Genomic DNA, 13,935 nt, shown 5'->3' with positions numbered 1-13,935 from the left:
AAATCCTGATGTGTTTAACATGATGTTTGTTACTAAATAGCAGCTTTAGAATGCTGCATCTGTTCAAAATGGAAATTTAAATGAACTGAAAAGTAACAAAGCTTAATGCTCCCCATTTAAGTTTTACATCCTTTTGAATTAGAAGTACTCTGTGCGTGCAGAGTTTTGGCTTATTTTAGTTAGAACCTCTGAGTACTATTACTATAGAAATGGCACTAACTAAATGCATTGGGCACCATTAATTCAATGAAATGCTAATGAAATGTTCTGGATATCTTTTTACATAGGTTTTGCTCCAAAACGGACAACAGCCTCTGCTGGTTTGATTCCAATTTATTAAATGCTTTTACATCTTAAATTCACTTTCTTTGGTGTAGGGAGAGGTGTTTCCTTGGGCTTTATTATTACTGAGGTGACTATGTCCTTTCTTTGTAAAGAAATATGTTGTAATGCAACATGGTATATTCACAGCTCTGTACTCCTAAAACCAGGTCTCATGCTTTCTGCACTCCTTACTTCCTTCTGTCTTTGTTTCCCCAGTCTCGGCATTATTTATTTTTCTCATTTTTAATGTTTCAATTCCCCCTTTGTTTAGAAAATACTTGGCTTCTAAAAACAAACACCTTCAAGTTAGGGTATTTCTGCTTTTGTCTACATAGACTTTGATCTCTGTTTTTAGGTGACAAGTGTGTGTAGCTGTTACTTACTAGAAATACACACAATTCTCAGGCCACCAGCTGGCAGCTGCTGAAATACAACAGTATATTGAAGATAGGACATGGAGATTTGATGGGGGGAATGGGTTTGCGGGCTGTGAAAGCTTGGCTCTGGGCTGGGAACTAAGGATAAAGAACAGCTATCAGTGGTGTGGTTGTTGATAAAAGGTTGGGAGCCTTTTTGACAACTGTGTGACTAACCTCAGGAAGTTAACGAGATGTTCCTTGTTTGCTGAGACATTTTTGAGCACAATGAGAGAGACTATTGTGAATCTTGGAATGAACTTCCTGATATATCTCGCTTTAGTCATGGACTAAAATGTCAGGAGGTCAGCACTTTAATGCTGGTATCTGGTGAGTGTTTAAGATTCGGGGACTGAAATCCCTGAGGGCTGGAGAGGACTGTGATAACAGTGCCCATCTTTCCCCATCCCCTTTGATTTCCTGGTTCCCTTTCTCCAAACAAATTCTAGTGTTTTAGGTCTGTGTAGTAACTTTTAAGGCAAGATACTTCAGCAAATATCCAACCTACTTTAAGCATTAAGTTACAAACTTGATTAGCTTAAATATTTCTATCACAATACTTGTTTCTGTAGCCTTTCATGTTTTTCTAGGAAGGAATATGTTTTTCCTTCTGAATCAGCTGCTTCACCATTGTCTTTGCAAGTGATCCATCTTTGGTACTTACTGCAATGGCAATTGTTTTTATTTCAATTGACCAGATAATGAGCAGAGCATTAGAAAGTGGGGTTTTTTTGGTAGCTCTGAGATGTTGGCAGTGATTACTTTGACAGATGTCTTGTTAAAGATGCAACCTGACTTCATTTTCTGCAATCTGGATTTCTAGCAGTTTTCCTCTAATTCTGCCTGTCTTCAGTATTTGCTTCCTTCTATTCTCCCCCAATTCTTAAATTTAGAGCGTAGTATTTCAGACTATGTCTTTCTGTTCCAACTCTTGAGTTCACTGAGGTTCTGGAACTGTGTCCTCTTTTGGCACTAACCCTACCTGCCTTTAAGAGGAAAATTTTTAACAATGAGAACAATCAGCCATTGGAATAATTTCCTCAGGGACTGATGGATTCTCCAACATTGGACACTTTTAAAGTTTGCCTGGGGCATCTAGTCTAGGTCATGCTTTGCCTCAGAAGGTTGGACAGGATGATTCTTGAGGTCCCTTCCAACCTGATACTCTGTAATTCTATGATTCTGCCTGTGGTTACCTCTTTGCTGCAGATCACTGCCCAGCAAGCTTGCTGGCTCAGCAGCTCACAGGAGTTTCACTGAACAGTTTCAGTTGAATGGACCAAGACCTACATAAACTGATTGAGCCATGGAAAGCTACACCAGTGATGTGAACTGGAGAGCTGAATCCCTCACCACAGTGTCATTGAGATACATACATGGTGTCTCTGCAGCTGCAGCTTGGTAGAGATCTGGGAAGAGCCTTTAGCCTTCTTCACCTGTTCTTTAAATTAGCTTCTGTCTTTCTCGTTGCTTTCCATAGGGTGGGAGATGAGCTAATGGGTGTGAGTGGGATGTATTTCCTTAAGTTTCCTCCCCTAGTAAGTCTGTGCTTGAGCTAACTGCCTGGATTTTAAATGGACTAGAGCATGATAACCTGAGCAGTTGCATTGGCAGGTTGCAAGGTGGAGTGCAGCTGGGCATTTGTAGCAGGTAGTGAAGAACATAAATGTTCAGTCAGAACAGAATGTGTGCATGCAGCCTGAACATGTTGTTACATCCATATCGTGATCCCCTGCTTGGCTAACATGCTCTCATCCATGGTCTTCCTCTGCTTGTGGCATATGTTGATCTTGCGCTGATCTTCCTCTGTTCTAATGGTCGCAACAGATGAGCAATAAAACAGTATGCTGGAATCTAACTATGCAAAGTGTTGTTTCCATCTTTCTCTGGCTACAAAGGACCAGATGCAGGAAGCAGTAATAGAGCCACAGTGCTATGTGCTGTAAGTTGGATTAGACTTCTGTGCTAGAAGTCTAATCTAAAAATCTTCAGACCTTTGCGTTATAGACTTAGAAAGGAATTTTGTTAACTCAGTTATAAATTTATTTCATATTATTCTATTTAATAGAAAATTGACTCCTTATACTGTCTGTCTAAAAGCAGTCCTGTCTTCTTACATACCTCTTGGTGCTTTTTTACCTTTGCTGCAAGAGATGGTGCCCTGCTGCTAGTGACTTTTAGAGCAAGCCCCCAGAGTTAGGAGGTAAAGGATCTTACTTTCTTTTTTTGCATAGTTGATGGGGCACACTTCATAACTATGGCACTGGTGTTTTAGAACACCAGCTTGGCTGAGGACTGTTTTATGACTCGGTTGGAAACTGAGGCAAAGCAGTACTTTAGCATCTACTTGAGATTTGAGTAACACCTGTGGCACCTCTCTGCACAAATTTCCAAAATAACACTCCTTTTTTTTTTTTTTTCCATTTAAGGAAGTGTTTCTTTTTATCCTTTGGGAAACACAAAACTAAGATGGTTCGATATCTCTTTCCCTGACACAGAATATGGGCTTAGTTTAATGAAGCATAATTGGGCCATGGAAGTTTCTCAGTGTTTTGCACTGATACAGTGTGACAGAACAGCAAGCCTGTCTCTGGCACTGGGAATGGATTTTGTTGGGTTCGTCTGGATAAGCATATCCCCAGCAAGTCCCCCTGCAGGGAAACAGCCTTCTAAGTGGAGATGACTAGTTACAATTGTGGGTAAGCATGAGTACCAGTCCTGGTGGTTTTGAGATGAGACTTAAGCTATCTGTTCAAGCAAATAGTTTTTCTAAAGCTTTATGCTAAGCATTAGCATCTTTATTTATGAAGCCTGGATTTACCATCTTTACATACTGTTGTATCTCCCAGCAATATTGTCTTGTATGTGGATAAAGGTGGGCCAAGCTCACCAGTGGGAATGATGCTTTTACGTAGGTGACACGCTCACCACGAATGCTGAAAGGTAAAAGGTAGTTACATGGGAGTATGTTTAGGACCTCTGAATGAAGATGATTCGAGAAATGTCTATTACCTTAATAAATCTGGATTATGTGGGACACAAAAAGATCTATATATGTACAGTTGGTTGCACATTCCCAAAGGGAGGAGCCGCTTGTGCCAAACCTGATGGGATCAGCAGAGTGAACAGCGAGGGCTGTAGCACTGAGCCTGGTCTGACAGCAGAAGAATTACTAAAACCTGTCCTGGGGGAGTTAAAGCGTTGACACAAAAAGGAAGGAGGAGTGAAAGAGAGAGGAAGGTATAAAGGAGATGCTCTCAACCTGGTTAAGGAAAAGGTGCAGGTAACAGTAACCACAAGATGATATGTTCACATTTGTTTGTGGCAAAGTACTAAGTTTGTGTGCATTGGGAGTGGTCATATTTGTAAGGGTAGGAATAGAAACTAGTGTCAGGATAGTAATTGTCTTTCAGTGAATGAAGTTTAAGACTTAGAAGAACCTCTAGCACTTTCTGCAGTTGTAGAAGTCGTCACGTGCCACATGAGGGAACCAGTCTGAGTGTTTTTAAGATGGAAAGACATTGCATGGTTGTCACTTGCATTCAAAGGGAATGGCTTTTATATTTGTGCTGTAATGTCTTTAGAAGCTCCTTGTGGTCAGTTTGTACCCGTTGTGCCCTGAAATGAGCAAACACCTGAACTGTGAAGTGCTGTTAACTAAATAAGGTAATTCTTCCAAATTCTGAGTTTATCTTTAATCCCCTCAGCTAATGATAATTGAGCGATGTATTAGCTACAACAGTGCTGAGGTGGTCAGTATTTTTCTGACATCTTATTTGGAACATTTAGTCATATTTAAAATAGTTGCAGACTTCAGGGGCAGCAAGGTGAGCTGTCAGGAGTAAAAGGTTACAGGTGATTACATGCTGACTGCAACTCTTATAGAAGAGAAAGGTAGTAGATGCAGTCCTTTATTGATCATCTGTACTTTAGTGTAACTTCATTAAGAATTCTGCTGAGAGCAATTAAATCAATTTAATTCTATTTTTAAATTGTAATATTAAAACACTTTTCTCTGGATAGCTGCATAATCTCAAAGCATAGCAAAACTTTGGATCAGATTTTGAGCTCTGAGAATTCTGGTGTGTTAGTTCATTAGGTTTTATTTGGATCAGGATGGCCCTTCAGGGATATGCTGAGCCTCAGAGTAATTTAGATGGAGATCATCTCTGGAGGTCATCTGGTTCAGATCCCAGTGGTTTTGGGGAAACTCTTCAAAACTTTATTGTAGATGGGCAGTTACAGTGAGCTACCTTCCCAGTAAACCACAGTGTTTAGTTTAGTATTTCAACCTTTAGATTAATTGGTTTCTAGAAGCTGTGAATCCGTGTGCTATGTCTCTCTACAGATTTGCTTATTTTGCCATCAGCATCATTTTCATCCGCAGAACAACACTAAACATCGTGTTGTTTAGTCATAGTCCTTTGAATTGACCTGCCCTCCAGCTTCTGTATGTGGATAATAAATATGATGAGACATTTCAGTAAACAAGAAAATAGACTGAGAGGAGGGAATCAAGCAGGTTAAACCATGTACTTTGCAAAACATGGAAGCTGTACAGGTTTTACTGACCCCACTCTTTTTTCCCAATTCATTAGCTGTTCCCTGGAAGGGTACTAGTTACATAGCTCCTGTTCAATAGCTAAAAAAGCACCACACGTGTTCTGTTTAACATTTTACTCTGAGAACCCAATTGGTGTGCTGCAAATTGAAATGTTTAGAGGCAGGTCAGCTTTTATTCAGTAATATTTCCTTTTCATGGTGAGGGGATACATGAACAGATAGAGCAGAACCTAGGTACGGAATGGTCTAATGTGGATTTCAAAGTTTTGCATTTTTTTTCCCTATAATTTCTAAATTAATTTGGATTACAATAAACTTGTGTAAAACTGCACAGGAGCCATTGGAACACTGAATTTTGGTTGCTTGGTAGAAACAAAAAAACCAAGAAATGTGGATAGTTGAAGGTGAAGCTTTCAATTCTTTTAATTGCTTCTGTGTGTGAGCAAGCATCAAAAAAAATCAGAAAACAAATGAGATGATCCTAGCGAAATGCTGCATTTATATCATTTTGTTGGCGGATAAATGTAAGCTTTTGACAGCAGTTAAAGTATATTATATAATGTTTCTCTAAAAATAGCAAGATTTTTTTCTGGTCTGAATTATATTATTTAGTTCAGGTGAATGCTGGGAAAACCAGGATCTGTACATAACCAGTACTTATTTTGTAGAACCTCCATCAATCAGGGTATCTTAAGCCAGTTCAGCAGAAAAATATGAATATATATTCACATACACCTAATGCTGGCAAGCAGTGTTTGTGGAGAAGCTGATGGGAACTGAAGGTAGTAGCATCTGAAGGTCAAGCTTATGGACTTGGACACATCAACCTTGACTTGAAAGTAACGTGGAGATGCAGGTTCCCAGGTCCTGCTGAATTCAGTCTTAATGTGTGCAACTGCCCCCAAAATAAAAGGTTATGTAACATTGGTTGTGTTAATAAAGATCTCTTAAAAGTGTGTTTATACTCTCTGTACAATAGCAGAAGACATTAGTTTTACAGAATAGGTATTTTTTTCTATTGGAAGCCATTAAGGTACAACCCGCATATCTCTCAGGAAAAAAAGTACACTGAATTCTTCTGCAGTGCACCTACGATTTGTTTCTTTTTCTCTTGTACCGAGTGCCCTATTCATCTGTGAATGTGAGTGCAGATATGCTAAAAATACCAAATGTCATGTAGGCTTCTCTTCAGGCTTTCCCAGCTTTCATTTCAAGGACGTGTATGTCCAAATTAACCTTTTGGAGTGATGCAGCGATACCTGTAACTTTTCTCCCAGTGCATGTCCTGGATCAGCTACATGCTGAGTAGCAGCATCCTTTGGCTGGTTGGAATCGGGGTCTGTTAAATAAGCGATGACTGCAGGAGCTGGCATGTTGGCCTGGGGCTGTCTCTCTTAAGAGAAAGAGCAAGCAAGAAAAACACTTCATGACTACTGAAAATCCACCTGCACTCGCTTGTTTTTGAGATGTCAGTTTAGATGATTTAAAACCAGGCTTCTCTTCTAGAAAATACAGAAAGCTTCAATTTACTTGAACGTTAGCAGAAAAAAAAGACATACTGACTTCAAATTTCTGCTAACAGAAATAACCTGAGTCTTAGGTTGTGGATTCATTATGCTTAATATTTGAGGTGCGTGTTGTCTGACCTTGACAGTACTTTGCAGTTAGGTTGTAGGATTGTTGAATCACATAATAAACGTTACTATCTGCCAGATACGGAGGTCTTAAACAGCCTCCAAAATGGATTTGAACATGGTACTTCTGTTCAAAACTCCTTTGTAATATCAGATGCACTTTGTGTGCCCTTAAGATGTTCCCTGTGCGTGAATGCACAAGTAAGTTCTCCAATTTATTTATTACGGGCTTCTCTTCTGGTTTGTGCTTTTACACACTGCATAATTTTGCTTCTTCCTTCACCTATTGCTTTAATGTTTCTGAATGCCTTTACTATTTTTAGCATTACAGGGGGAAATTATATTGTATTGGCCAAGAATTACGTGGTTGTAGTATAAGTAGATGTTGTTAAATATTTCTTCTTGTTTCTCTGTCCTTTTAAACAGATGATTCACAATTATATGGAGCACTTGGAAAGAACTAAACTTCATCAGCTAACAGGGGGTGATCAGCTCGAATCCACACCACACAGTAGAATTAGGTAAGCTATTTATTGTGCTCTCACCCTGAAATGAAAGAGAAAAAATCCGTTCATTTGTGTTTGCAAGACTTTGTTCTTTAATCCTACAACAACGGTTTGGCTGAATCGGAAAGATTTGTTGTATGATTGGAATGTGGTAAGAGAATAGTGTAGAAATCAGTAGAAAGAGGCTTTTGCTGTTGCACTGTTAAACGTTGAGATATACTTTGTACATCAGCCTTAAACGATTTTGGCTTTTTGGAGTGTTTGCATTCAGGTAGGCAGGGAAAATGTCAGCAGCTGCCCCAAAATAATGGATATCCTGCCGTGGCTTTGTGTACGGGTTGGCGGAGGTGTGCGTCGTGAGACCCGTTTGTTCTAAGGGCTTGATGTGAATATATTATGCAGATTTTGAAGCTTTCTAGCCTATGAACTCTGCGTGAAAGGAGGGGAGAATAACTCCAGGGCTGGCTGTGTCTCTGCGTTGCTGCATCGATGCTGCGAGGGGGAGGAGAGCGGTGATGTCATTGCTCTGGAGCTGCTGCAGAAGAGTGGAAAGCTGCTGCTGATGGCATTGTTTTTGTGGCAGTGGCTGAATGACAGACTTTGCCTACAAAGATACACCCTCGGCCCCTGTGTAGCCTTCTCGGTTCCGGCGTTTCACCATGCCAGCACAGCGCCATGAATCCTGGATGCATGCTGCTATTTGTGTTTGGCTTCGTTGGCGGGGCGGTGGTCATTAATTCTGCTATCCTGGTGTCTCTCTCGGTTTTGCTGCTAGTGCACTTTTCTATTTCTACTGGTGTGCCAGCTTTGACGCAGAACCTACCAAGGATACTCAGGTACTCTGCCCTACTGAACCTTGGCTTCATGTGCTCTTTCTGTGTTCTCTGCTTTCCGTTTTCCTTTCATACAGCAAGAGCAAGGAAGGATAAATTAGGGATGTCAATTGTGTATAGACTTCAAATTCTTTTGTAAACGTATTTATGGACTGGGATATAGCAATATTTTTTTTTATACACTCAAATTTCATTGCCTTTTAACTAAGTACAAGGTCGGTTTATGTGTATCTTTTTTAGAAAGGTATTACAATGGTTTATTGTAACCTGCAGAAAAAGCTGCAATAATGTCAAGGATAAAGCTCCTGTTCAGTGTATTGTCAGGTACTTGGCTGATCTTGGTAGCCATAAATGTGTGCAGTCTGAGGCCTTGTACTAGTAAATTTCACCTTTTACAATCCAAACACCTATGTAAGATGAGTTAATCGATGATCACAACCTCACAGAAATTAGTTGATCATACTGTTTTTAAGAAATCTGATTATTGGTTGGTGGGGAAAAGGAAAATCTTTATTTAAGCATCAGAGCTCTTAAAGCCTATTCACTATTGTTCAGCCAAATGTTATCCTGTCCTCTTTTTCTATACTCGTATGGCCAGTTGCCAACTCTGTCTGTCCCCCCTCAAGTTGTGTTCTGTTTGTCCTAGTTGCCTGGAGCAGAAGCAGAGATGCATTAGAATGTTGTGACCAAAAGTAATCTTGGCATGTTTTAGTGCTACAATTACAAATGGAGAACAGCTGGAAAAGTTTTAAAATGTAGCTTTCTGACCTGAAAACCTGACATACTTTAACTGTGGTTGTAAATTTAATAGTAAACTTTATGCGTAAAGTGGAAAATGCCGGGAAATAGCGTTCTCTGAGAGCTGTGTGACTAATACGTGGTGTATGTAGACTTTCTGTGGTAGATGCATTTAACTTTGGTCTCTGAGCACAGAAGGGTTCTTCCAAAGGTTAAAAGCCAATCAATAGATGAAAGAAATACCAATTATTAATAACTGAAAGTAAACATGTATGAATATTTAAATACAAAGAAATACAGTAAAATTGAAGCATAACTCTGTAGATTGATCTAGTTAGTAAGGCTGTGTTTGCTTAAAAGGAGGGGAGGGGGAACCAAACCCGAAACAAATAACCACTGACTCTAAAAAAACCAAAGCAAAATATTGAGCTTCAGTAAGTTTTATTAGATTTTAAAAAATATATTTAAGCAATCAGATGGCTTAAGAAATAGTTTTTTTCATAATGTGCTTTTGTTTCCCTAGGGAATATTTAATGGGTTTGAGGGGCTTGGCGAAGCTCTGCTTTTTCCCGCCCTTAGTAATTGGTTTTAGGAATTGCAGGAATGGGGATGCAGTTCCTTAGTCTTCTATTCATTTAAAAAAGATAAAAATATAGGATGAACGAATCTAATTGTGGAAGAATTGTTTCTATTTTTCAGATTTTATAACAGCATCTCGTTGCTTATCCTAAAGGTTCCTGTAAATGCTTCGGTACCTCACTTCAGAATATTAGTTTAGACTTTAAAAACACATGCCTGCCTCCTACTCGCTGTTGTATTTCAAGATGTTTCTTGGGCACTGGGGGAGTAGAAGGGGTTCTTCACTTTCCGCTCAGCAACCAGGGAAATAAGTTGAAATTGCTTCAGTTGAATTGGATAATTTCTTCTAATGCAGACACACGAATAATAACCTTCATTCCCAAATTAAACCCCCCTTTCAAATTTCATTTACTCTGTATCCTTGCAGTGCACCTGAACTGTGCTTTAGCACATCAAAATATGTTCAGTATAAAATTGATTTAAAACTATTCCATAAAAAAAGGCAAATGTCAGTTGTGAATGTGGTTTTTGTCACTCATTTTGTTTAAATACTCTCTTCTAAAGACCACAAAGAAGATGGGCTTTGTGGCATATCCTGCAAGTAAGCAAATCTGCCTGCTCTGAACCATTGCTCCGGGAGGCGTTTCCCAGGGCGAATGCACAATGTGTGCTTTATCACCGGCTTTCTCTGCCCCTGAAGGGCAGCTTTTTCCTCCTCTTGTTGCTGGATTCCTTAACCAATGAAAGGGTTTCAGGCTGTCTTTTGACATAATCTAAGCTTGTGTGGCGTGTCTTTTGTTCCCCACACACATTAGAGTGGTGGGAAATCTTAAGAAAAGCAGAACCTGTTACAATAGCGGGAACCCTTGGAATCAAATTCTCTTTAGTTCTGTGGCTGTTTTTCATGATAACTTGTCAGCACACTTAGTTTGCAGGTGCTGAGCAGTATATGATGCTTTTTATTTTCTAATCCTGACTGATCTTGCTTTACTTTGTTTAAACTACCTACAAATCAGTGACCTAACTTGAAATAATATTTATGAAAGTCCAAGGTATATGTGATGTGAGAATTGGTTGCAAAGATTTTTGTGGCAAGGAGCATCTTTGTATAACTGTACTGGAAAGGTTCATGCAATTACAATTGTTTTGCTATTTGAACATTGTTTTCCTGGTGATGTAAAATTAACGAAAGGAGTTTATGGCTTAATTGCTAAATACAATCTGTTTTTGACTACCTTTTCTTTTAAGTAACAGGAAAAAAAAAAAACAGAAACCCAGTAAAATTTATAGGAATTTTTGCTTTTCAAATACTCCCTGTAATATTTTTGCATATAACTTATATGCAGATACTAATTCTGCACAGAATTCTGCCTAGGTTGTGTTTAATTTTTGAAAAGCCTTGCAAAAGAAAGTATACGTGGTTGTGATTTGACTTACATGATGCTGAAATGTGAGGTTTCACGTATCTTAATACTTTGGATTGTCTCTGCAGGGTACTTACAAGCAATGTTTTCTCAAGCATAATTTTCTGCCATCACTTGTGCGCACTTTTATCTTTGTCTTCAGTACACTTATAGCTGTGCTAGTTGATTACAGTCCTTTCTTCTGTGTTTCATTGTTCTGACTGAGCAAATAATTTGCTTTATCTCAATGCTCTGCCTGGCTGGTATTTTTCCTTTTCAGGGCTGGCTGTAGCATCCTATGAATTGCATTCTGCACACTGTTTTTGTCTCTTGCTAGCAGGAAGAATTAATCCTTTTGTTCACAGGTCACGCTATTGATGGCAAGATTGACTTGGGGATTTTGTTTTTTGGAGGGTCAATAGATGAAGCTTTGGAATTTCCAAACGTTGTTTCCTATAGGGAAGTGATAAAGGTAGCAGAGATGGTGAAGAGTTGGGATGAAGTAATTTGCCTTATTGACACAAGCTTTTTGTATAGCTTTAGGGTGAAGTAGAGTGTTAAGACTGCACAATTTTCGGCTGCACTAGTTTTTAACATCTGTAATTCCTTGATCCAGTTGTTTTGTTATACAAATCCATGTAATTCCTATGATCTTCCAGAGAAAAATACCATACATCTGGAGAAGAGTTGGAATTTAAGCTGATTTTTTTACAACTTCAGCAAATGCTTCAGTTAAGGATTTAGCTGTTGCCTGTTGTAGAAGTTATGTGGTACTGTATCTTGCATAAAATGTGCGAAATGGTCTTTTTAAGAGCGGCTGCTAAAAACCATAGTTTGAAATAAGGAAACATTTTCAGCTTATACTCCTCTCTGTGTTGCAATTCTGTAAAACTTTTGTTTACTATAGATTAGCTACAGTGCAATCAATAACTGTTATCTAAAGCCATGGAATAGACTGTTTGCAATCAGATAATGTGAAATGATGCTGTAATAGCATCCAGTTTGTACATTGTATATTTAATAAAGCACAGTGTATGAATGTTTAAACCTATAATTTTACCACTTCCCGGCTGGTTTCAGAGGCGTACAGGAGAATAAATAGTATGACATCTGAAACGGCTGATGAAACCTGTCTCTCTTTCAAACAGAAAGGAGCGTCCGATATCACTGGGCATCTTCCCATTACCTCCAGGAGATGCACTGCTTACGCCTGACACGCAGAGAGAAGCAGGGGAAACGCCTGGGTCAGAGCACTGGAAATTCCATGAGCTAAGCCAGCCACGGTCCCACACAAGCCTGAAGGTGAGCACTCAGCTTGGCTACCTTATGTGTTGGGAGAAGCTCCCATAAACAGGTTTCAGGTTGTTGGTGGGGAAAGAAAGCAAATCGAAGGGGAGCTGGAAAAACCCTAAATCACCTTTGTATGAGCCAAATATGTTGCTTACTCAAATAAGCTTTGAAGGAACTTACTGGAAGAAACAGCTTGGGTTGCGTTTTCCAAGTGAGTGGTAATACAGGCTACTTTTTCTCTTACTCATAGGAGTGGGTTTTTTCTTTCTAAGGAACCTTTCCAAAAGGTCAGTCACTTGTTCTTTACACATTAGATATGTAACTAGATAGTTGTAAACAGGTCTGTTGGTTTAATACTGTTTTAGAAGGGAAGCTTTGATTACTACACAGGCAGTACTCTTACAGCAGCCTCTGTTACTATCAGGCATAGAGCGTAGGTATACCACAGAGCTGAGAATGACCTAACTTTCCTAAATTAGCCTGTGATTATGATTTCCCTTACATGTAGCTTGTCCATAATTCCTGCAATTGTTCAGTGTTCCAACAGTGAGCGGGTGGCATAGAACAAGCTGCAGACATGGAAAAATGGGGGAGTGGTGTTGGAGCGTGATGAATCTGGCAGTCAGGACTAGGGTGCACTAACAACAGAGCGGGAGGAGGGAACTGCAGGGTGATGAACAACTCCAGAATGTGTAAAGTCTCCCTATGTATTTATGTTGATAGGGTTTTTTTCTTTGGAAGACTATGAATGTACTGTTAGTTCTGAAAAGGCAGTCAGCTGAGGGGAATTTCCTCCTAAGTGAACTTCATACCTAGCAGGGGAATATTAAACTGATAAGAATTAAAAAGCTAAGGACAAATCACTGGAACCTAGGCTTTCTTTTTTTCCTAAAGGTCATATGGAGATAATGGGAAGTATAAGTAATGGTTAATTATAAACATACCAAAGTAATAAAAAGGAGTTTGGATCTAAAAAATTGTCACTTAAACTCTTGGCTGGGACCATTTTTGGATCTTAAATTTGTCCTATGCCAGTTAACATCAATAAATTGACAGACTTCACGAGAGCTGACTGAAATACAACTTCAGAGTAGGTGGAGATAAAGTATAAAGGGAATTCTCTGATCCCATTCTATCGCCTGAGAAAATTATATTGGTTACTATATATTGTCCAAATAGGCTTCTTGGTGTAGTTCTAAAGATAATGCACTGCTAAAAGAGAATTTACAGCACAGGCTGTAATCTTTCAAACCTAGGTAGGGTAAGCTGATTAGGTCCAAAGCAGCATCTTTGGTCTTTAGCTGTGAATGTAAAGTGCTTCTGAAGTCATAACCGGGATTTGAAACTTTTTTCTCTAACACTTTTATTTCCTCTAAATACTTCCAACGCGAAGGATAAGGCACAAGCAAGATTCTGCTGCTTTCAGGCATCTGTTTTGCTTTCATGCATGAACATTTAATTAATGGTGTCTCTTCTAAAAGTACCACAAAGAGAAGGTGTCAGGAGAAACACAGACGGAAAAGACTGAGTACTCTGTAGCTCATATAGTAGTGACATTGCTGGATATCATTATACTACAACATCCAGTTAGCTACCATTCATTCTCTTCTGCTTATTTCTGCAAAGCATTGCAGATGAGCTGCTATTTC

The 13,935-nt window shown here is 39.2% G+C and overlaps 1 protein-coding gene across 8 annotated transcripts in view; it reads left to right on the top strand.

The window, feature by feature from the left end:
• SPAG9 (sperm associated antigen 9) overlaps positions 1 to 13,935 on the top strand; it is a 64,742-nt gene that overhangs the window by 19,549 nt on the left and 31,258 nt on the right. For 5 of the 8 annotated variants that reach the window (XR_003994311.1, XM_030505865.1, XM_030505868.1 and 2 more), the window contains exons 4-5: positions 7,364 to 7,458; positions 12,145 to 12,298. Coding sequence is in view for 7 of the 8 variants with exons in the window: in XM_030505865.1 (XP_030361725.1) it covers positions 7,364 to 7,458; positions 12,145 to 12,298 (249 nt within the window). In the remaining variant the exon portion in view is untranslated. Of the gene's footprint in view, positions 1 to 5,585; positions 6,217 to 7,363; positions 7,459 to 7,491; positions 8,280 to 12,144; positions 12,299 to 13,935 lie in introns of those variants that run through there. The other 3 variants (XM_030505872.1, XM_030505870.1, XM_030505871.1) reach the window with 3 other exon arrangements.

The sequence above is a fragment of the Strigops habroptila genome, chromosome 14 (assembly GCF_004027225.2).
Source record: "Strigops habroptila isolate Jane chromosome 14, bStrHab1.2.pri, whole genome shotgun sequence".
Lineage (NCBI taxonomy): Eukaryota > Metazoa > Chordata > Aves > Psittaciformes > Psittacidae > Strigops > Strigops habroptila.
The sequence above is the reverse complement of the archived record's forward strand: the minus strand, read 5'-3'. Positions and strand labels throughout refer to the sequence as shown.